We start from the raw sequence: 22,978 nt of genomic DNA, 5'->3' as shown, positions 1-22,978 counted from the left end.
TTCAAATTCATTAATATTTGAGATTAGCAATTGGAATTTGAATCAGATTCAAATTCCTATATATGTATCTATATCTGTGTGATACCTATAAATAGACATAGAGCCTAATGAAAAAAACACAACAAGAATTAGAATCAGTTTCTAATCGCTCATATACTGTCTTCGGCATCACCATTTGAGCTTTGGGTGAACAAGGGGTGGACATATAATAAAACTTTTATAGTTTTCTTCCACGGAGGTTGTTAGGCAAATCAGTTTCGATTATTCCGCTGCGATCCAGATATTTGACATACCGCTTGCTATTTATTTGAAAAGTCTATCGGCACTAAATCGGCATTATTTCGTTGGCTCTCTCAACTGAGAGATTTATACAAACCAACTCTCAATAAATTTATTTTGTTTTCGACCTATTATTAACCATTGGAACCATGATTATAAAAAGAGCGTCCAAACCATAATAATAATGCCATAAAGCCAAGCATTTTCTTGTTTTCAGGGTTGTTCAACTTCAATAGCGCTACAAAATACTGCCCCCCACTCCACATTGTTGTTAGTAGTATATATTATTAAAAGCAGATACAACGGAGAAATCATTATTCTTCCACTACTTTCATTGATATCACTACCTAGTTTCTCATCACCAAATTGTCAAATTCCTCGTCAACCCAAATGGTAAATCGCAATCCCAATCCTAATCCCAGTTAAGCCACTCCAAACTCTTAAACCCAACCCAACCAAACCAAACCAAACCTTAGCCAATAATACACCTTAAAAACAAAATGCTTTTTATTTCATCTATTCTGTTATTCAAAAGAAATACTTCATAATTTAGTGTTCAAAATCCTTTGATATGCTTAAAAATTGCAATAAACGCTCTCACTTTCATTCAAAACTTATCTTAAAATAAATAAATAAAATTAAACCACAACTATCGAATGTCACCCTTTAAAAAATAAAAATAAAAATTCATTCGATATTTTTATTTTTTTTAAGTTCACATGCAGCAGCTACCTGTTTATAATCTAAACAAGCTTTGGGACAAACAATGTCATAAAGATAAATCACTTGATAATTCCTCAACTAGTTGGATGCAGTTGCAGCAGCTACCTGTTTGAATGATACGAATGCACGACTCAGATTTCCAACATTTAGTATGCAGTTAAAAAACATCATATCATCGTCATGGTCGCCTCCTTATTAATTTTTACTTAGCCAAAAAAAAAAAAAAAAAAAAAAAATCCAAATCACAACAACAGGTATAGCAAGCATTATCTGATTTCTAGAACGTGATAAAATTTCAGATCCTTCAATAGTAACAAAAAGCCATCTCTCAAATCAATCTGCCAAAAACTCGAACCTATAACTCAACGATCAATTGATGAAAATGGCGATGGAGGGGTGGACAGAATATATACTGAGAAACAGTATCACTAAAAATCAAACCAACCCAGAACCGCCCCCCGACACTCTCTTGCATCACTACTTGTGACCTCGGAAGAACAAATATATTTTCTGCACATATGAACAACAAGAAAGCACGTCAAATACTAAACATGAAGAAAGAGGTTGCATTTCCATTTAATAAATTCCAATGGTGGTCGTAACAAAAACTGAAATATTACTTATTCAACAAAATCTGAAATTCTAATACTTCTCAACACAGATACAAACAAATTTCTTCATAAGCATAAAGAAGATTTGCAGAGTTTTACTGTGCTACAAAAACAAGAAGCGAAGAAATAAAACATTAAAGACTAAAGAGAAATAAAAACTAGGAGCAACAATAACAATCATTAAAGGGGCCTAATAAATCCAAACTATGATGAACATGACATAGATCAAAATGCACCCATTGAGCAACGGCCTTGTAAAAAATAGTCTTAATAATCAAATGGAAATTCCTAGCTTTCTCTCACTAACCTGAAGAACCCACAAGCTTAAAAGTGATTCCAAGCAAAAGAAAGCAAATCCAATCAAGTAGAAAATCTGCAGAAAGTGAAGTGATATTAGTTGTATCCCATATTTAAAGAAATATGTAAAAAGGGAAAGAGAAACAATACAAAACAAATAAAGTTAATTTCGCATATTGTTTAGACATCCTGAAAACAAAAGGCAAAGTTGCTCGGTCAAATTTTGACAAGGGCCAGCGAGAGTGATTGTGTGCCAACCAGATATTAGTAACTTAACAAAAGCCTTGAAACCCCTGTGAATAAGTGCTTATTAACCAAAGAGCATCATTTATTACCAAAAAGAAAAATATTAAGAGATTTAAACAACAAAAAGAAAACACAAACCCTGTGAATAAGTGCTTACTAACTAATTGGAAATACAAGGGGCCTCTCCTAGCAAAGATCCACAAACTGCAACACTCTAGCAGGCAGGAAGCTTATTGATTAAATTAAATATCATTTGTCAAAGAAGTTCCACTCTTGCGTATTGGCTGAAACCTCCTAAAATATGCCAAGATGATGCAGTAGCATAAAAAAAAAGGGAATCTCAGACTAAGAAGCCTCTGTACCTGGTGGATTTAGGTTACTGTTTAGAGTTTTGAACAATTTGTCTCAAGTGTTTAGTCTATTTGGTTTTACTGCAGTTAGTGAACTGTTATTTTATTTTTAGACTGTTTTTTTCGTGTGACAGGACATGTGACTTTTCATAAGGTTCAAGGGCCAAGATTAAACAAGACCACAACAGATCAAGGGCTGGGATCATAGGGTTTTCGTAGCCCTCATAAATATATCTCGGGGTTCCCTGCAACAACCATCTAATGATTATTACATATTACAAAAGCAATTAACCAGTGTTCTAGAAGTAATACTTTGTTTTTCACCCACTTTTTCTTAACTCTTGCCACCAATTATTCCTTGACACGACGTCACAATACAAGTTAAAAAAAGTAATTACATTTTTTGTTGAATAGAGGATACATAAGGCCATAGATAAAGAAGACTAGTGAGCTAAAATCCATGTAGCCAACCCCGATTAGTGGGATTAGGGCTTGATATGTTGTTTTGTTGTTTAGTGCAATGGACATGCAAGTAGGCTCCTCCACATGCCCACCAATGAACATTGCAACACCACAGAAGGGGACCCACTGCACATACATTGAGGCAGCCAAAATTTAGGTCCAACTAAAAGCTCTGAATGCTAAAGGGTAGGTTTAACTCCACCCAAATGGATAGAAACACTGTCACACCCTTGGGTTTGTTGGGTCACTAGAACCCAAAATTCTTCTGGGGGCTCGCCGTGGAGGTTCTACACTGCCAAGGTATAAGGAAATAAAGTTACACCTCTGCTAACAACTATAGCTTGTTGGTAGAAATGGCGCAACTATGAAGGATAAGGCTCAAGAGAGAAGTAGGTCTCAGATTCGAATCCCGGTGATGGGATTGCGAACTGAGATGCTAGCTATAGACTCTGAGTGATTCTTGTGAAGTGGCGTGTGGTCTTTTCTAGCCAGCTATACCTTTTGGTACGGTGGTAAACGCTTGATCCTGGGTTCAACTAGTATCAGAGCGAGGTTGTGAGTTCGAGCGGCCGCAAAAGCAATTTTGGGGGGGGGGGGGGGGGGGGGGTTGTTGGGTCCCTAGAACCCCGAATTGTTCTGGGGGCTTGCCGTGGAGGTTCTATGCTGCCAGGTTTAAGGAAATAAAGTTGCGCCTCTGCTAACAGCTATAGCTTGTTGGTAGAAATGGCGCAACTATGAAGGACAAGGCCCAGGAGAGAAGTAGCTCTCAGGTTCGAATCATGGGGATGGGATTGAGAACCGAGATGCTAGCGATAGACTCTGAGTGATTCTTGTGAAGTGGGGTGTGGCCTTCTATGGCCAACTATAGCTTTTGGCACAATGCTAAGCGCTTGATCCTGGGTTCAACAAGATTAAGCTAGGGTATGAAAAAGAAATTGGGAAGATTAAGAGAAGAATTTGGAGGGAGAGATCAGATGGAAGAGAAAGAAACAGCAAGAAGATGGAGAATGTTTAAGAGAAAGGGGAAGAGATAGCAAAAAGTGAGAGAGAGATAACACAGAATATTCAATTCTTTTCTCAACTTGACCCTCCATCCTACAGCTGTGGCTTAATATATAGCCTCACAGCCACCCACATGCAGCCATGTGCAGTACACACAAAATTATAACTGCCTCTAGCTACTGGACAAATATCCATAACAGAAAATAAAAGACAAAATTACAATAGCTACCCTTGGCATGTGACACACCCAAACCCAGTCAGTGAGAAAAAAAGGGGAGTTCTTACCCACTGAACCAACCACTTAATGGTAGAAAGAGTAATTATAGAATCCTATTTCAACAGTATCTAATTTCATTATCAAAGATTTACATAAATTACTAGGCGAAAGTAGGCTACCATATATTTAATAACACTATTGAAAAGGAAAATTTGACCCATATAGACAATATCAAAACTGTACGAGTATTGTCCAAGTATTGGAATTAAAACTACTAAGTATCCCAATTTTTGACAATCCCTTTTTTAAACTACATCACTTTCAAGAAGTGATAAACACACACAAGAATTCAAAAACCATTTGTATCCTAATTTGTCTATAACATTGAGAGTCAGTAATCATCCTTTTCATATTTTTCTTTTTGTCTTCCCCAACTTGTTGGTTACCCATGTGCCAGACATGTTTCTAATCCCAACTTCAGACAAATAACAACTAAAGGGCACCACATGTATAAGACTTTCTGTTTTTAGAGGGTTGTGGGAGAGGGTCATTACTCATTTTTGTACATAACCCTTCCCTTAACTTTTTTGCAAAAAGTCTATTTTAATACTTGAACCCATAACCTTCCAGTCACAAAGGAGCAACCTTACCATCACTATGGTGCTTTAAATCTATTGACTACCTACACTAATACAGAAGGAAACAACAAACACAAGCATTAAGTATTTGTACAAGTTTATGTTGGAATAAAATAGTCTCCAAGCATTCTTAAGGGATTCAAAGTAGGACTCCAGAAGTTATGCCACACACAAGAGAAAATAAAAAAGTAAAGAAGAAATTTCTTTTGATCACTAATCTAGAAAACTTTAACCTACTTCAGAGTTCCAGACAATAGTGAATGCAGTACTGATTAAATTCTAGGTCATTTATGCCAATTGCCTACCAGAGTAAATTTGTATTGTCCAAAGCAAATACAACAAGAATCCACTTTTCAAGTTTCAGATGCACATTCCAGCAAAAACAGTAGGGCAAGAAAAAGAAAAGCCTTTATTCTAGGGAATGCAAGGTTTGGCACCTATTCATTAAGGATCGAAATCTCACACTTGTAGCCACAACAGAACGGTCGCATTGTCTTCAATAAACATAATACTATTACAAGCATGTAACATTTAAATATCACTACCTAACATTTTTATTTTATGTAATTGCCAGCACATCAGTTGTTATATCATACATCATATACCATACATACATAAAATATAAATAATCTAGTTTTATAGAATACCCTAAATTTTTTTAAGGAGTTAAATCTTGAAAGTGTTGCGGTCACTCCTCCGACCATCAGGTAATCTAAACCAACACAATCAAAAGTACAATAGCCTGGAGATTGGATGCAAAAAATGGCATTTCAGAACATCCAAGTGACATGACCCCCACAAGGTCCATGTACACAGGCGGGAGCAGTCCCATGAAAATATCAAACTAAGGAAGAGGCATTTCTAAAAATTCTCATCCAAGTTTGAGAGCTTATACAACTTACCCCCACCAACACATGGTCAGAGAAGACATCAACTGCAGCAAGGATGCCCCTGAGAATAGAGAGAGAGTCAATTACAAGAGCAAAATGAAAAATCAAAATTATTATACAAAAAGCAGAAACCCTTACAACTCTTACAAATACTCATGCAAAACTAGTCATTTCATTAACCCAAACTTGTATAATAGTTATTCTTCACAAGGATGTCAATACAGAAAGCATATGTTCTTTGTAGGCAAAAGAAAAGACAAAGGAATATTCTCTACCCTAGGTGAAAAGCAAAAAATTGAAAACTTAAATTGATAAAGGGCAATGAAATCGCTCCAGATAATCATCACAATTTCCAAGGGTAGGTACCATGACATCTTTAAAAGAACCTAAAATCACCAAACATTCAAGTGTTAGGGAAGCAGAAACAGTTTGCGCCAAGGAACTCTGTAAGGTACAAGGGGTGGCAATGGACAAGTGTCATTAGCCATAATTTGCCATCAAAACCAAAAGCTAAAGGTTTAGGCAGTGCCACCTTCCTCTTATATGGCCCAGGATCATCCCTTTCTTATCTGATATGAGAGTCTTGACACACACTGACACGCACCCCAAAATTCACTCCATCCCAAAACAGGTAAGACCAATTTCCTTACTCTTCCTTGGAGACTTCGCAAGGAATCAAATCAACAACTGGACCACTTTAATGGACCAGGCACTTGCCATCCAACCGAAAAGTTGAAACTATTAGGTGCTGTTGCCTACCATTATAAACCCCAGGATCTTCCCTTTCTAATTCAATGTGAGAACCATGACAAAAGGCAATGTTTCAGGCTGTCCCTGCACCATAAAATAAGACACCATACTGGCCAAAACATCATCATTGGGCCAAATCTTTCTGCAAAAATCCAGGCCAAAGAAGGTTATAAAGGCAAAAGCTAGTCCATACTCCATGAAAGAAGTAATTTACACTAAAGACAGTTTAAAATAAGTTATACAGATGAATTTCTAAATAACTGTGACAACCACTTGGTGTATATTTCAGGTTCAACAAGAGTTCAAGCCTTGTATATTTCAGTTTCTTTACTATCGATGCCCTGCACACACCCAGTTGACACATGCTTCCAAGCATCAATCTGCATCCAAGCATAACCACAAAACTCTACCTCCTCCAGCCCACATGCCTCACCATAGGCATTAGCCTGTGTGAACTAGCCATGCCTCTTATTCTAAAAGCTATGGTTCAAGTGGTTGCCATACCTCATGTTTTTGAAGTTATGGTACAAGTGGTTTTGCAATGAGTTTTAAGGAAGTAAGAATTGCATTACCTTACAAATTCCTAAAACCTTAATGATTATAAAATCTTATTTAGCTCTAGTTAGCACATAATAAAAACAAAGATAGGTACAATTTCTTATATAAAATGAAAAATCAAACAAAGATAATGAACATAGCTTAGATGATGACGTAGCATGGGATGTTTAGTAGAAGTACTGGAAACAAGGATAGAAATGATCCCTGAGATACGGACATACCCATCTAGTAAACATAAAATAAAAATATATGTAAAAGAATAGAAAATTGGTAGAGATAATTTTGGCATGTACAAGACTGACCAGAAAGTGTAGTGCTCATGATTAACACCGTCCACATTAGCAATAATGTGAAGGGACCAAAAATAACTTAAAACGGACTCGAGTAACTGGAATTATGTTTTGTCATGAAGCTTAATGGAGAAAGACGATCCATCTAGCCAGCCCCATATAATTGGGAAAAAGACCCTGTTAAGATTTTTACATTTTATAAAAATATTAAGATACAGCAAATTTTGATAACTTCCTTCTCTCAGAAAGTTAACTTACAGGGACCATCACTTTATCTCATTTCTCCAATTTTCTATTTGTCCATCACTTATGGAGAAAGTTAACTTATAGGGACCACAAAGACTTGACAACCTGTAACATGTTTAACTAAGTAGTAAATTTTAAAAATGGAGCCATGTCAATAAAAGAAAATATTATGCTGGACATAATGCCTGTTGAAACTCAAAATCCCATCATTGATGGAGCAATTCATCACAAAAAATACAATGCTGATTGACTACTATATTACAATAATTCCTCAGTTTGAACCAAAGAAAGGGTAAAAACTTACGTCAATGACTTCCCATGAAAGACAATAGGTGGAGCAATAGCAGCAAATATGCAGAAACCAATGTGGAGCTGCAATTTCCAGTACCATCAAGCACAAGGAAACATAAGATGCTAATTACAAGGAGAAGCAATAACAGTCACAGAAGTTGAACCAGACTCACCAAGTAGAACATGAAAAACCAACCAAACTTGATTGCACTATCTGTCCTGCAATTTGGAAACAGAAACGCTCACATGCAACAAACATCATCACTCAGTCTAAAACTTGTATGCTAAAACCATATTATTTCTCCAATTCAAAAATTTAATAGTCCACAATCAACAAGTTAAATAGCATATATACTATTAATATGTCCACCATCAGGAAAACAACTTCCAGATGCAGACAACAAACTTCAACGAACTGCCAATGCATCCTCCTTGATTTTCCCTGTCTTGAACACATGGATTTCCTTTGAAAAACAAATATATCACCTCAGCTGCAGTTAGTCTACCCTGGAATATCCATACTATGGGAACTAGCATACAGAAGACCAATTAATATAAGTAAACACTGGTAGAGAAGATCCCAAAAATAGCTGGGCATGGTCCTGATGAGAACACAGTGTTGTGCAACATATACTACAGTCCTAATTCATTTCCTCTTAAAAGCTAAACAAAAGGAAGCCTATATATCTACAGGAATTGGAATGATAAGCAATGCCTTTTTACTTACCTTTCTTCTTAACCTTGTTGAATGGCACATGATGTCTTTCTCTAGGTGGATAATGTATTTTCATTCTCCTCATTTCCTAATTAATTTTCTTATACAGATGAAGAAGAGTAAAAAATGGAGAGAAACTAGTATACACATTGTTCCAATTTTTTCTTTATCAACAAATGAATGTTCTAATTTTATTTTATCATTTAAAATAGAAGCCACTAAGTTTAACTTTGATTGGAAACCATTTGAAAAAGGATTGTTATTAATGAAACCATAATTTGAGTATGGTTTATACTTCATACCAAAAACTGAGAACAGAAAGTTCCCATCAGAATTGAGGCCATTCATTATTTATAATTCATCATCAGTTCTGCCCCCTAATGTCATAGGAAGAAGTCAGGAAATTAAGATATAAAAAAATCACAGTAAAATACCTCATTGCACGATAAAGTGGCCTATACCATAGGACATAAGAAAGAGGGCATCCAAGTAGGGCATAGATTATTGCCAGGAAAAATATTTTTACACCTGGATAGAGTGAACCATGTCAGAAGCCATTATATTGAAGCTGCAACTACTTTTGCATAGAAGCCAAAAGTATTTATTAAATGAAATATTAGAAAGCTTACCTCCTCCTCTAATCCAACAAACTGTCACAGCAATAACATTAAATACAAGGCAAAGAACAATACCTGCAATGACATGTGACAAAAAGAAGAAAGAGAAAAAGGAATAATTAAAGGACAAGGAGAGAATGAGAAAGAGTAGAACATCTAAAGATAAAGAGGAAAATTTTTGTTTTGAGAAAAAAATCTATGTTATCTTTCGATATCAAGACATGAAATTTCCCAGATTTTTTCTGGCAGCAGATTCACTTCAGTTATGAAACAATTACCTCCAATCTAATGACCACACTGGCTCTAAAGGACTTGTTTAGACAGACATGACTAAGAACTAGCTGAACCATGCCAGGCAATATGACTTCCAGTTCCACAAATCTTATGCCAATATATTCGATCAATCATAGTGAAACCATGGTTCTACTGGAGAGTGTATCTATATATGTATATATATATATATAAAGAAAAAAGAAAAAACTCAACCATGCAAAATTAACTGGAGATGAGATTTTGCTTTTGTTTTGGCAGGCCTGGACAGCAACTACAACAACAATCACAAGCCTTAAGCCTTAATCACAGGCTTGGACAGCAACTGCTCTTGCTAAAAGCAAACTTAGGTAAGATACTAGTACCAGGATGACTGGCCTTCATACACCAACATGAAAAGTAAAGGGGAAGGAACAGGATAGGAAAACGTCCATAACTAGGTGATACATAAGTCGCGCACTAATGATATAGATTAGACATTTTATAGTGGTAGCAGTTGTAACAGGCAGGAAGTATTTACTTTCTGGAATAAACTAAAGAATTCTTGTTCGCAAAAAATTTTCAATATCAACCAATCTCAAGGTAGGACAATTCCCAAACATCAAAATATGTATAATCTAATGGAATAATGCAAACCATCCATACCTAACCAACTCGCAAAAGCCAAGTACTGCAGCCTCTGGGCATGGATAGGAATTTCATTGGCTATATCATGATGAATAATTGGAAAAAAGGGAGGCCAGTTCCTATCATCTGAAGGGATATCAGCTGGCATAGATATTGAGTGAAAAAAAAAATCAGAACTTTACACCTATAGAGAAAAGCAAATAAAGCTAAAATCTGAGAAAATATTGCTTAGTCTGGGTCTCATAGCCTACCACGGGCAACAGCATCTTCTCTTCGTTTAATTTCCTGAAAAGTTAATAACACAGATCAGTTCCACTTGACCAAGTATATAAATCATCTCAAGAATACACAATCATGACAACTAAATGGGTCATCAAAATTGTCTCGTGAAGCAGTCTGGCTGTTCATTTGAAGCCAATAAAATGAAAAATTACAGACAACAAAATGTAAATTAATTTGCAACAGATATTGAAAACATATGCTTAATAAGATAACAAAAAGAAACTAACATGTTCCCTCCTTCTCAGATCTGCTTCCCAGGATGCAAGTTCCTTCTCCTTTTTCTTAGTATCCTGGCATATTAGACCACATAATACACAAGTAAGTTCTCTGAATACCATGAAAAGACATAGAAATGCAATAAATGAACTTTGCTACATTCATGCTATCCAGTGGTATGTCAACAGTTGCATCATGCTTTTGGCCAAAACCCAGGGTTTGAGCAACCATTTGAGGAATCCGCGACTTTGAACCAGGAGCAGGACTTGCCTTCTGCATATGAACACAATCGGAACTGCATGATGATCCTCAATAAAGATATATATAGTTACAGGTAGTTAGTCTTAAATTGCAACATCCAAAAGGCAAGCTCCAACCACAGTCTCAGAAAATGAGGACAGAACCTTTTACCACAACAGTTTGGTCAATAACACTTTAACTGGTACTTGAAGAGGCAATATAACTTATTTAGTATGGCGACATAAATCCATCAAGAACATGAACCACGGTAACATCTAGTTAAGTGCTTCTACAATCATTACTTTCTAAATACAAAAAACTGGTCTTAACTAATATTAATTGTACTTTTAATGTCAACATAAGTATGTATTTTAAAATTTACTAAATAATAAATAACATAAAAAATAAAACTATCAACAATATTAATATTATTAGTAGTAAAGATATTAATAAATAGCAAAATTGACTAATAATAAACATTACTACAATACTATATTATCATAATTCTAAAATTGAGTAATAATAGAACTATTATAATATTAATTAATAATATCAAAAATATTAGTATTATAAATAATAAAAATAATAGAAAATAGTAAAATTAGCTAATGATGTATACCAAAAAAAAAATTATAACACTAGTATTATAAATTTTCTAAAATTGTAGAAAAGAAGTAAATTTATAATCAATTGTTATCATTAATATTAGTAATATCACGAATATTGCATTGATATCATTAATCTTGCAATATAATATAATGATTATTATCAAGCTAATTAATTCATAATTTTAATACAATATTAAAACATGATCAGTAAAATGGTATTAGGAACATCATGAATATTGTACTGATGGTATTAGTTTTATAAGAATAATAATATAATTATAAATATGGTAATATCATACTATTAATAAAAAGAAATTGCATTATAAAATAATTGAACAAGTATTTTGTATAACCATGTCGAACACATTTTTCAATTTTATAGTTAAGAAATTAGTTCTCAATATTTTAACAATTGAACACATTTTTCAAATTTTATATGAAAATTAAAAACTAGAGCCGAACTGAAAAATTATAAATGGAACTAAACAATATTTTCCAAAACTACAGCATCCTAGTCTTGTGGTTGTGGGGTTGTGCTTGGATCCTTATCAACCACGTAAATAGGTCTCACTTGGATGCTTCTTTTAAAATGAAGGATGGATTTGGTTCTTTTGAATGGTGTGGTGTGGAATAGAAATTTATGCAAATTAGCATCTTAAAAAAAGTAATATCTTTCTGAGGATGGTGGAGCACTCTCATTAAGAGATGTTTTTCTAATCTTCCCACCTGTGCCAAGTTTATTTTTACTATTTCAACCTCCACATAGGAAGTTTTGAAAAGTTTCAACGTGATTTTCTATGGTATATGTTCAATTATCATGTTCAGTTAGTTGGGAGTAGGCCTACGGCCCTCAACAAGGGAGGTCCAGGTATTAGGAAGCTCGGGATTTTAAAAAGGCACTTTTATAGAATTATGAATGTTTAGGACATTTTGTCTAGTTTCATGGCAAGTGAATCAAAGCGCATTTTTGGTTGGATGCTTGATGCAGCCATAGCCACTTAGGTTTTTCCCCTTTCAGTTGGTTTGGAATAAAAGAGGTAGTTGATGGAGTTTTTCCCTGAAAATATATATAGCCTTTAATTTTGACACTTCTTTTGTACAAAATTGACCCATTTCAGGAGTTGTTTTATAAATTTGATATATTCGAAAACATAACACACACAAGTCAAATTCAAGCCCAAAGCAGATCCTTCTGGTTTATAAACTCTAAGACTTCCTCCTGTGTTTTAAAATCCTAAACTAATAACCCTTCATTGGCATCAACCCACCAAAAAACCTTTCTCTAGCAGTAAGATTTGAAGCTTCCTAGTCAAACACTTAAAAGGGAAAAGAAATGTGTGTGTGTGTGTGTGTGTGAGAGAGAGAGAGAGAGACTAAACTCCTTAAAAAGACAAATGAGCTGCCAGCAGAGCAATTCTCAAAAAATATATACATGTATATAACAGACCCAAACTCACAAATTACCCTTCAATTTAATTTGAGTTTTCTTGAGATTCTTATGACTAAATCAATAATTAATGGAACATTTTATGTAGGCTACAAGTCCACATCTAGTTCCATATATTATAACCAAAGAGGAAAAGCAGAACCACCAAGCTGGAAATACGAGATGGCTTAACGATAGCTGCTATGTCTCGTTAAAAATGCTTTTCAGCTACATGTCATAACATGTTCGTTATTGTGAGGTTGCAGTTCTACCTCAACGCCCAGAGTGACATTAACACATCCTTCAAAATTTGCTTCCAAAATTCTTTACACAAAAACCAAAAGAAGAGCTATTTTCTTTTAGAGTAAAGAACTTCACAAGAAATTGACAGTACAGATGAAATAAAATTCCTCCTGGGAGAATTCAACAACATCGCAGCCCCAAATGTGCTTGGACGCTGAAGAGTGAAGAATAATCCAAAGTAGCACCAACATGGTCCACTTCGCACAGAAAAGGATTCCAAAATTCTAAGGTCATTACACCCAGTAAACATATGTAACAAAATAACACTAATGTTCCTATGTTTCCCTTTTTCAGATAAGTCACTAAAAATTGAAACACTTGCATTATTCTTCAAACTTTAATTCAACCTATTCTGAAGCATCCAATTCGTAATTTCATTTACGCGATAAATTCATGTATCTGCTATTTGTATTTTCGTCTATGCGTTAAATTCACGCATCTAAACTTGCTAAAAACGGAAAGGGGCTTAGATCTAGATTCCAGAGCCACCAACCAAAACCCCATAAAAAGCCCCAAAAATTACGAGAAGTTCAACCATTAGAAATTCATCGGGATAACCAATAATTCCAGAAATAGAACCTGAAAATGTGGCCAGATCTACAAAAGATGCACGCGTATGTATACGCAGAAGAGTGAAATTAAAGACGGTTACCGAAAAAGGATTGACTTCTTCTTCGTCGAAAGGGTTGGGATCGCTGCGACTATTCATGGCTTTCACTTCCTCCTTAGATCTCCCAAGAGTTCTGCAATCAAACCTCCGCAGAGAGTGGCACGATTTGGAGAGAGAGAGAGAGAGAGAGAGAATAGCGGTTGAGTAGAATGGCAGAACTCAGCGCTTCGTGCACTGCGGTGAATATGAAAATCAAGTTCTATATTTGCCCCTGTGAGATGTGATATTTACGACGGGTACCCTTCCCAGTCGACATGGTTGGGATTAGGTGTGACTGATTATGTCAGCGTTAGAATTTTTTGACGAATAGATACGTGCCACGTAGCAAAGTTTGTTCGGTTCTTGTTACATCGCAGTATTGATTGGGTGAGATTGGAACCCGCTTTTGCTTTTGCGGTTGTGCGACGCATGGTCGGTTACCGTTTTCCCCGATAAGCCCCTGGAAGCTCAGTCGGTGGAGCTGAGATTGGAGGGTTATAATGGTAAATTTGACCCATTTGGTGAAATGCTTCTCCATCGGCTTGGTTTAGTGGGAGCAAATAAATATTAATAAAATAATTTTTAAATATTTCTCTATTCATAGTTGTCCAAATTATGGTATGCGCACAATCAAGCCCTAAGGCGGTGATGACTAGGGAAAATGGTTTAGGTTATTCCTTAAAGACAAATTTTTTGAGTATTTCTATATATGCACAGTCATTCACGAAGCATAAAGCGTGTCGTTAAAATTATTTTGTTTGGTAAAATACATATTTTAATTTTTATAAATATTTAAATTTTTTATTATTTTAAATATATTACCGAATTATATAATTTTGAGTCAATTGTATTTATAATTTTTTTTATTATTTTAATTATATTTTTAAATTTATTATGTATAATTGACTTTAAATTATATAATTTAAAAATATAATTAAAATAATAAAAAATTATGTTATAACGTTAATATAATATTATAATTTAATAATATCATATGTTGTATTTTAATGATTATGTTTCAATGATCTAAATTTATGATCATTGATAAAGATAAAATATATTTTAAATTTATAAAAAAATACCGATCATCATGTATTCAATTCAAATCATCGTTAAAATAGTAACTTATTATTACCATTAAATTGAATACTTTCTTGTATACTTGGAGCCATATTACATTACTCGAGAGGCTTATCCATTGATTGACAAAACTATATCAAAATGACAAAAACGTCTCTTATACTCATATCCTTTGCAATTACTTTCCCTTTCCTTTCATGGCCACCTCTCTCATCTTTCCCCCTTCCCACTGATCATCGTTGCATCCATCTAGGCAGATGCAATGGCGGTCAACAAGCCAAATGTGAGGAGGCGCGAGGTGACGAGGGCGAGGAGGCAAGACAACGGTGACCATGAAAAGGGGGAGAGATAGAGAAAGGACCATGAAAAGGAAGGGGAAACAATTGCAAATTAAGAGTGTTTTCATCATTTTATAACCTCTCGATAATCTTCTTTATAAGTCTCTTGGGCAAAATAAAATTTCCCTACTTGAAGAAACGTTGGTGGAATAGACAAGGTAAAGCTTGAAAATGAACTTTTGTAACTTTTCATCAATATTTTGTTATCTCTTTAAATGTAAGTGTGTTAAAAACATTGGTTTAATTATTTTGACTAAATATTTTAAGATTAATTATTTTTAATTTATACTGTACTTACTTTTTATAGTTCTGATTATAAATTATTTTAAATATCCTTAATAACTCTTTATTCTTATATACTTTATTAAAGAATATTTAAAATATTTTATAGTTCACTCGTAAAAAATAAGTATAATTCAGACTTAAAATATTTTTAATTAAAAATATAAAATAAGGCCACGATAACTCAATCTAAATATTTATAGCTTCAATATAAAAATATATGGCTATCTTTATTTGATTGACTTAGTTTAGTGTAAGTATAATAAATGTAGTTATTTATTTGAGAAATATTTATGGATAAACCAAACAATTTTAAGGATGGTGTTTATAAATTAAAAAGTATGAGCATTTGTTAAGATGTATTTAATGTATTTTATTTTTAATTTAAATATTGTTATTAATTAATAATAAATGTATGGTATTTTAAAATATTTTACCAACCAATAAAAGAATTCAAATTTTGAAAATAAAGTTATTAAATGTACCTTAATAAATGTCATAAGAACATTAGTAAACAAAACCTTAAAGATATTTGATACAAAGTTCATTCAATAAGAAGTATGTGTGTGTGTATTTTGTAGTTAGTACTATTTAGATATAAAAGTGTTTTTAATACTTTTTTATTTTTAGTTTTAAGAATCTTTTACTATTTTTGAGCAAAGAAGTTATTATTTAAGTTATTAAAATAATAAAAAATATACCCATGAGTTCCACACAAATTTGTAAAATTTATTTTCAATTATAACTTGTTGAGTCGTTTGTTAAGTTTTGATGTGATGAGAAAATAAGAAGATGGTAGTTATTGATGATGATGAACAAAATAGTGTATTAGAGATAAAAAATGATAAAAGTATAGTCGAATAAGCATTATAATTAATCGAGTATATCAAAACATTAATCAAGTACAAGATCTATGTTACTTGAGTAATATGACGATTAAGTATATTAAGTCTATGAATTCATCTTCTTAATCGAGTGTAATGTCATTAGTAATTGAGTAATTATATGTATCTCATTTTATAATTAAGTGAAATTCTTATTTACTTGAGTAATAAGTTCATTTAAAGTATGCTTGTAAGCTGAATCAATTAGGCTTATTATTTTAATGGAGTAAAATTTATTTGTATATAAGTAAGTCAAATTTGTCTAAGAAATAATCTATCACAAGTTAAAATATATTCGAGTGAGTATAAGTTCATATTTGACTAAATAGACATTTGTAATCGAGTGACTGTTATAAATTTGTGGCAGAGTAAAATTAATCAAGTATCTACCTGTACTTGAGTAAATATAAATTATAATCAAGTAGTTATTTTCAAATAACATGTTAAGTGTAAGGAACTTTGATGTAATTAAGTACTTGAATTTGTAATTGAGTAAATGTTATGCCTTAATTGATTAAATTTAGTTTTTCAATCAAGTAAGATGTACAAATTCTTGCCTCAAAATTTTAATCGAGTACAATAATTTTGTAATAAAGTAAAACTAAAAATTTGTCAAATACAAACTATATGCACTTGAACATTTACAAAAATTAGTCAATTAAACTGTTATTTGTAATCGAGTAAGATTTTATTATGTTTGAATTTATAGTCATTACAAAGCATTTAATGTATGTAGTTTTTACTTTTCAGAGTATGATCAGATCATTATATGTAAATGAATGTTTTTCCTAACAATTTGTACATTAAAATTGATGTTCTAAATGCTTTGTAATATGGTTTAGAGACAAAAAAAATGTTAGTTACTCATAAGACATTATTTATTTAAATATATTTCGACAAATATATTAAAGACATGAACACTAAAATGAGTTAAGAGTCTGAAGAAATAAGATAAACATATAGATTTTATGCTCTAAAGATAACCCAATAATTCAAAAGCTTTCAAGTGCGTTTCATGCTTTACATCATTTAAAAAAAAAAAAGAAATGAAAGATTGTGCTTATCATTCTTATCCTTCTATCTTTTTGTAAACTCAAGAAAAGTGACTATTTTCTTGTATCAGTTAATACCTTCTCTTGTATCTTTTATTCACACTTTCTTGTAAAGTTATACAGATTAAGTTTGATCATTATAAAAGGCATTGGCCGTGACTGATTTTGTTTAAAAGATACATGTTGTAAAAGATTTGTAATTGAATCTATTGTAAAAACTATTAAAATAAATTGATTAACTAAATCCTTAATTAAGAGTCATGGAAGTGGAGTAGATAAGTAGCCGAACCCCTATAAATCTTATTGTGCTATATTATTTCAAATTTTATTTACTCTCAGCTTCAATTTATTTAAGAATTTTTGAAAGTGTGAAAGCTTAATTCACCCATCTTAAATTAACTGCATTTTATATAACTTTTTTTTATATTTAGAAAGAATAAAGTTAGGAAATCAAATTCCACCATAATTTTCACAAATAATTTGGAAATCATTTCCACACATTGAGGATAAAATTAATTTTTAGATAAAAATATCCTCTATTTCTCTTCTCCTCTCACCAATCTTCATTTTTGTTTTCATTGCCAAATGCCAACGCCAACGCCAAAACTAATAGTCCCTCGCCACTTTGAGATCATTAAAAGAATTGGAAGTCAAGTTCTTTTGGATATAATTTTATTTTAATTAATTATTTATTTATATTCGGTTTTTATTATTAAACATAATATATTTAGTTAATTCCTAATTTCATAATTAATTTTGAAATTTAATATATATGTATATATATTACATAATATGCAAATATGTACATATGTTTTTTTTTTCAGTTTATTTCTGTACTTACACAGTTATTATATAAATAACTTGTCTTAGAAGATAAAAGCAAATAAAACTCTAATTTTGGATTATTCAAAACACAAGTTATGTGAAATTCAATTGAACTTCATAGTTTAATTAATTGTGTCATTCAAAACATAGCAACTCATTTGCAAATGAGTTCTATATATAATTCATTGCAAATGTATTTTAAATTTTGACATTCATTCATTCCAAACAAGGTAATAATAAATATTGTAATTTTAAAAAAAGTGAGCCTAACAATATAGAAGTACCTAAATTTCACGAGTATCTTATGTTTTCAAAAATGATACATACATTCCTTATTAAAAAAATAATCAAAATCATTATTTGATCTCTACCTATATTACACTTTTTTTTTTTTTTTCTAACCTCTCCATGCGATGAGAGATGAATGAAGTTTCGAGTTTGAAAAAATTGAACGAAAAACAAAATTGTACACTTAGATCAAATTTAAATGAAATTAAACGAATATAGTGTTCAAAAGTAAAAGATAAACATAGAAACATATAGGTTCATCTTTAGAAGTACTAGATGAACTTTTAAGCTAATACCTAGATCTAGATGGGTTAGTCTTCAAAGACAAACTCAAAAAGGATAAACTCATATGGGTTTACTTTGTTTTCTTAAGATGAGTTGAACACAAGTCGATTTGTCTTCCAACTCAGACATCGGTAAAGACAAACTCAAATCTAGGGTTTGTATTCAAATACGAAGCTATATACATTTAAAAAGTGAGTGTAAATCAAATAGAGAGAAAAAAAAAAATTAAAGAGGAATACCACTGAGGCATGCATAAATAATTGTTACTTTCCCATTGCTAATTTCCTTTTCCTTATTCCAAATGAAGCATAGTCGATTCCCCATTGTAAAGATTCACAATTGTTGCATCAAGAGAAATAAATAACAATATAAGTAGTCGTTGCTTGTAACCATGTCAATGATGTCTAAGTGAAAGAGAAAAAAGAGTTTGAGAGTTAAATATAAGAGTATTTTAGATATTTATAAACAAATTAATGGTAGTTTCAAATGACAAGGGGAATTGAAGTCGAGTTATAGAATTAAAGATAAGTTAATTTTATTTTTTAAAATAAAAAAATAATCATTGCAATATAGACAAGTTGTATGAATAATTTGTGAAATTTACTCAATAACCAAGGCATTATATGAAATTTAGTTGAAACTAACATTATAATGGTCAAACTTAACCATGAAGCCCCCAAGGTACATGTCAAGTGGTCAGGTCGCAATAAATTGGGATTCGCACCAATAGATCGTCAATTTGACTTATTGTTCTGCGCAATGAAACAAAGTCTTCACATGTAATTTACCTCATATGTCGAAATCAAATGCACGAGCAATAGGAGATTGCATTAAAGCGGTAAATCTCAAACTCAACCATGTACAAATTAGAAATTTTTATAAGATATAAATTAAATGGTTTAAATCTATAAAGAAATATTACCATGATTGTTGTTGCCGTAATATCACAATTGAAATTTGTTTGTCTTGGGAAATTTTTGCAAAGAGTAAGCAATGTATGCTTGAAAGAGCTCATTCAAAAGGTCATGTGAAAGGGTATTTTCAGAAGGGTCTTCAATGCCTATAGCTACGGAAGGGTATTTTGAGAGAAATGTAAAAAGATTTTCCCAAAGGGATTTTCGGGAGAGCTTTGGGTCTTTTAGTTTGCAAACAGTTAGAAGACGTCTAGGGATCTCTTTCATACAAGCCATCCAATGTCTAAATAAAATATTATGGTATGAAATAGGTTATGCAAGTGGAATGGAATGCGGATGGTTTCTTTGGAAGAATAGAGAGATGTGTGCGTGAAAGAGTTTTGAGGATGATATTCAGATATGAGGGGAAGGTCTAGAAGGTGAAAGATTTGGGGTATTTATATCCCCTCTATAGATTTGGGGGGGGGAGGGGTGTGGCAAGTCTAGACACATGACAGATATGCGTGGGGCACGACATTACTCATCTGTGTTGATGTTTAGCAGCGTGACCATTATTATTTTGAAATCATCTAAAAGCCTAGTGGTAGCAGCAACTGCTAGGGCTGTAATCGAACCAAGTTGAGCCAAGCTTTGGAAAACTTAGGCTTGGCTAATTTATAAATGAGCCTATTCATTTATAATCGATGTGAGTATCTTATGATTCGCATTAAGCTCACGAGCCTTATCAAGTTTTAATTTTATTTAATAAAGTAAATAATAAATGAAACTAATGATAAATTGATGAAGTATTATAACTTTTTTATACATATTTTTCAATAAAATTACTTAAAACATATGATTTTATAATTATTCTAAATAAATATATAAAATTTTCAAAGTATATATGTCACGACCCGAAATCTAGTATGTCATGACCGGCACTAATCCCTAGGCCCAGCGACCCCAAAATGGACTAGTAAGTCTCTTCTCTAGCTCGATTTGAATAAAACAATATTACTGACAAGATATAGAACATGAATAAAATACCAATTCACCTTCTAACATGATATCTCAATATTTCATATACAGCAGCTGTACAAAATATCTATCACACTGCTGTCATAAATACATATCTGATCCCGTACCTCGGGCCCTTGGCACAATTATATGCCAACAAAAATAAAAGACAAAACATCAGACTCTACAACACGTGTATGTCTCCACAGAGCATCCTATAATACATCCGGAATCAAAAGAGGGTATGATATCATACCAGAAGATCGGCTGGACCAATAATCAAAAGGAGAATTCCCTAAAAATATTTTTAATAAAACGAGGTGAGTCTTGTGGACTCGCGAGTATAAGGTATGTCATGCCCACTAGGAGAGTATACAATAAAATGCTAGGATGATCATCATGAGTATAATAACGTAATAACAGTATAAACAGTGGAAATATGAACCATAAGTTTAAATAATTTGAGGTTTCAAAGGAAAACATAGTGTAGGAAAAATAAGTGCCTAAAGACAACCCCCATAAGTTGTTCCCTAACCACCTAAGTTCCCTATACTTTTGTATGAGATGCATGCACTGATTCTGATGACACACTAGTAGAAACTGGCCTAACGCCTATATACAAATGCACACAAGTATATATATCGGCACATACATCATCATCACTCAATATCATCATAAAGGCCCACGTGATAGTAGTGCTGAAACATACTATCCGTGTCTCTCATGACCTTGGCATGCCAAGCCTCACAGTACCATGATCTTTTCCTACTGTGAGTCACCAGGGAATCTACTAGATAGTCCTCTAATAATAATGCAAATGATACCCTAATTTATGCACAAGTCATAATCATTTATCATTTCATGTGGTGTCTAAAATACACCATATCATTCAACATTTCACATTCTCAAAACAAGAAATCAGTTAGGGTATCTTTCTGTTTATGTCTCTCCTAGTAGGATGAAAATATTTCATGTAATTTAGGAACAATTAAAAGAGAATATTTTCTATGATTTGAATATAGAAATCATTTACAAGTTATGCATAGAATAATTTATATACGTGCATAAAAATATGGTAAACATAACATATCCTGTCTACTCGCTTGGGAAACGATGACTCAAGTCCGAGTCTGGGGAGAAGATCGAACAAAATCCTGAGAATCTGAGCCTACAATAAATAGAATGGGGTGTCACATTTAGGTAATAAGAATAACGACGTAATGAAATTACCGAAAATCCTAACCATTGCCTAACACCCTGAATCGATTATTTGGTACCTTGGCCCGCGCAATATTCAAATCTGGCGTCATGAAATTCGTCGAGCTAAGCCATCGACTACGTCATCATGTCTCTCTTTGCTTGCTACGCGTAAGTGTATAGTGGAACTACACACCCACTTATAGGCTGCAATATCATAATATATATATATATATTTACCCATAAACTAGTTTTCTTTTAATATAGATAATATATATATTTTTTTTATCTAAATTCCTCATTTATCAAAAATACATACATATATATATTTATAACTAAATTGATAAATTTTCTTAAAAATTTAATAATTAATTAATAATTTAATAAATGGTTTAAAAGGAATAAATTACAATATTCTAGCCTCAAAATAGAAGGAATCCATCAGAAATCAGGATTCGAAATAAACCCACGTCATCATCATAGGCTAGCCTAGAACGCACTCGGGGTCAGTCTTGCTCGGCCTCGAGTCATCTAATAGGGCTTCGTCCTTAAGACTCCGATCAACAAAATGACTCGCCAATCATATCGCCAATTCTATGAGACCTAAAGAGAACCCGGATTAGATCAACCTCGATATCCTGAGTAGGACCAACCTAACCAAATCATCCTAGGTCCACAGACAAGCGACAAAGGAGAACAAGCCGAGTGGGCCAGCCCAAGGGCTGCTACAATTGGGTCAGTCATGCCCAACACATTGGGCCATCCTAAAACCCAATCGGGCCCCGCCATCCTAGGCTAAAACCTAACCCGACATGCCCAACCCCAAAAGCCCTCATTTCCTTTTTCCTTATATTTTATTTATTTTTATTTTTCTTTTCTTTTATTTTCTTTCTTTTTCTTTTCTTTTCTTTTCTTTTCTTTCTTTTTCTTTTCTTTTTCCTTGCCATCAAACTGCAGCCGCCGGCCGGCCAAAAACGGCCGACCAATATACCAATACGAAGCCCTCGCCACGAATAACAACATATATTAAAATG

General features: G+C 33.0%; 1 protein-coding gene across 2 annotated transcripts; it reads right to left on the bottom strand.

Moving 5' to 3' along the window:
• Positions 1-1,257: 1,257 nt before the first annotated feature.
• LOC127786815 (secretory carrier-associated membrane protein 4) lies at positions 1,258-13,995 on the bottom strand. 2 transcript variants are annotated; one of them, XM_052314486.1, is made up of 12 exons: positions 13,807-13,993; positions 10,737-10,850; positions 10,589-10,651; positions 10,331-10,364; positions 10,098-10,220; positions 9,195-9,257; positions 9,000-9,093; positions 8,024-8,069; positions 7,864-7,931; positions 5,728-5,776; positions 1,921-1,986; positions 1,258-1,512 (listed from the first exon to the last, which is right to left on the bottom strand). In XM_052314486.1, exons 1-12 carry the CDS (start codon positions 13,861-13,863, stop codon positions 1,480-1,482), a joined length of 810 nt encoding a protein of 269 aa, XP_052170446.1. In that variant the 5' UTR covers positions 13,864-13,993; the 3' UTR covers positions 1,258-1,479. The 2 variants fall into 2 exon arrangements, with proteins under 2 accessions (XP_052170446.1, XP_052170447.1); XM_052314487.1 differs by lacking the exons at positions 1,258-1,512; positions 1,921-1,986; positions 5,728-5,776 and adding an exon at positions 5,828-6,607 and having other exon boundaries at positions 13,807-13,995.
• Positions 13,996-22,978: the final 8,983 nt, after the last annotated feature.

This window comes from Diospyros lotus, chromosome 12, assembly GCF_014633365.1.
Source record: "Diospyros lotus cultivar Yz01 chromosome 12, ASM1463336v1, whole genome shotgun sequence".
In the NCBI taxonomy this organism is placed as follows: domain Eukaryota; kingdom Viridiplantae; phylum Streptophyta; class Magnoliopsida; order Ericales; family Ebenaceae; genus Diospyros; species Diospyros lotus.
This window is presented reverse-complemented; position numbering and strand designations above follow the sequence as displayed.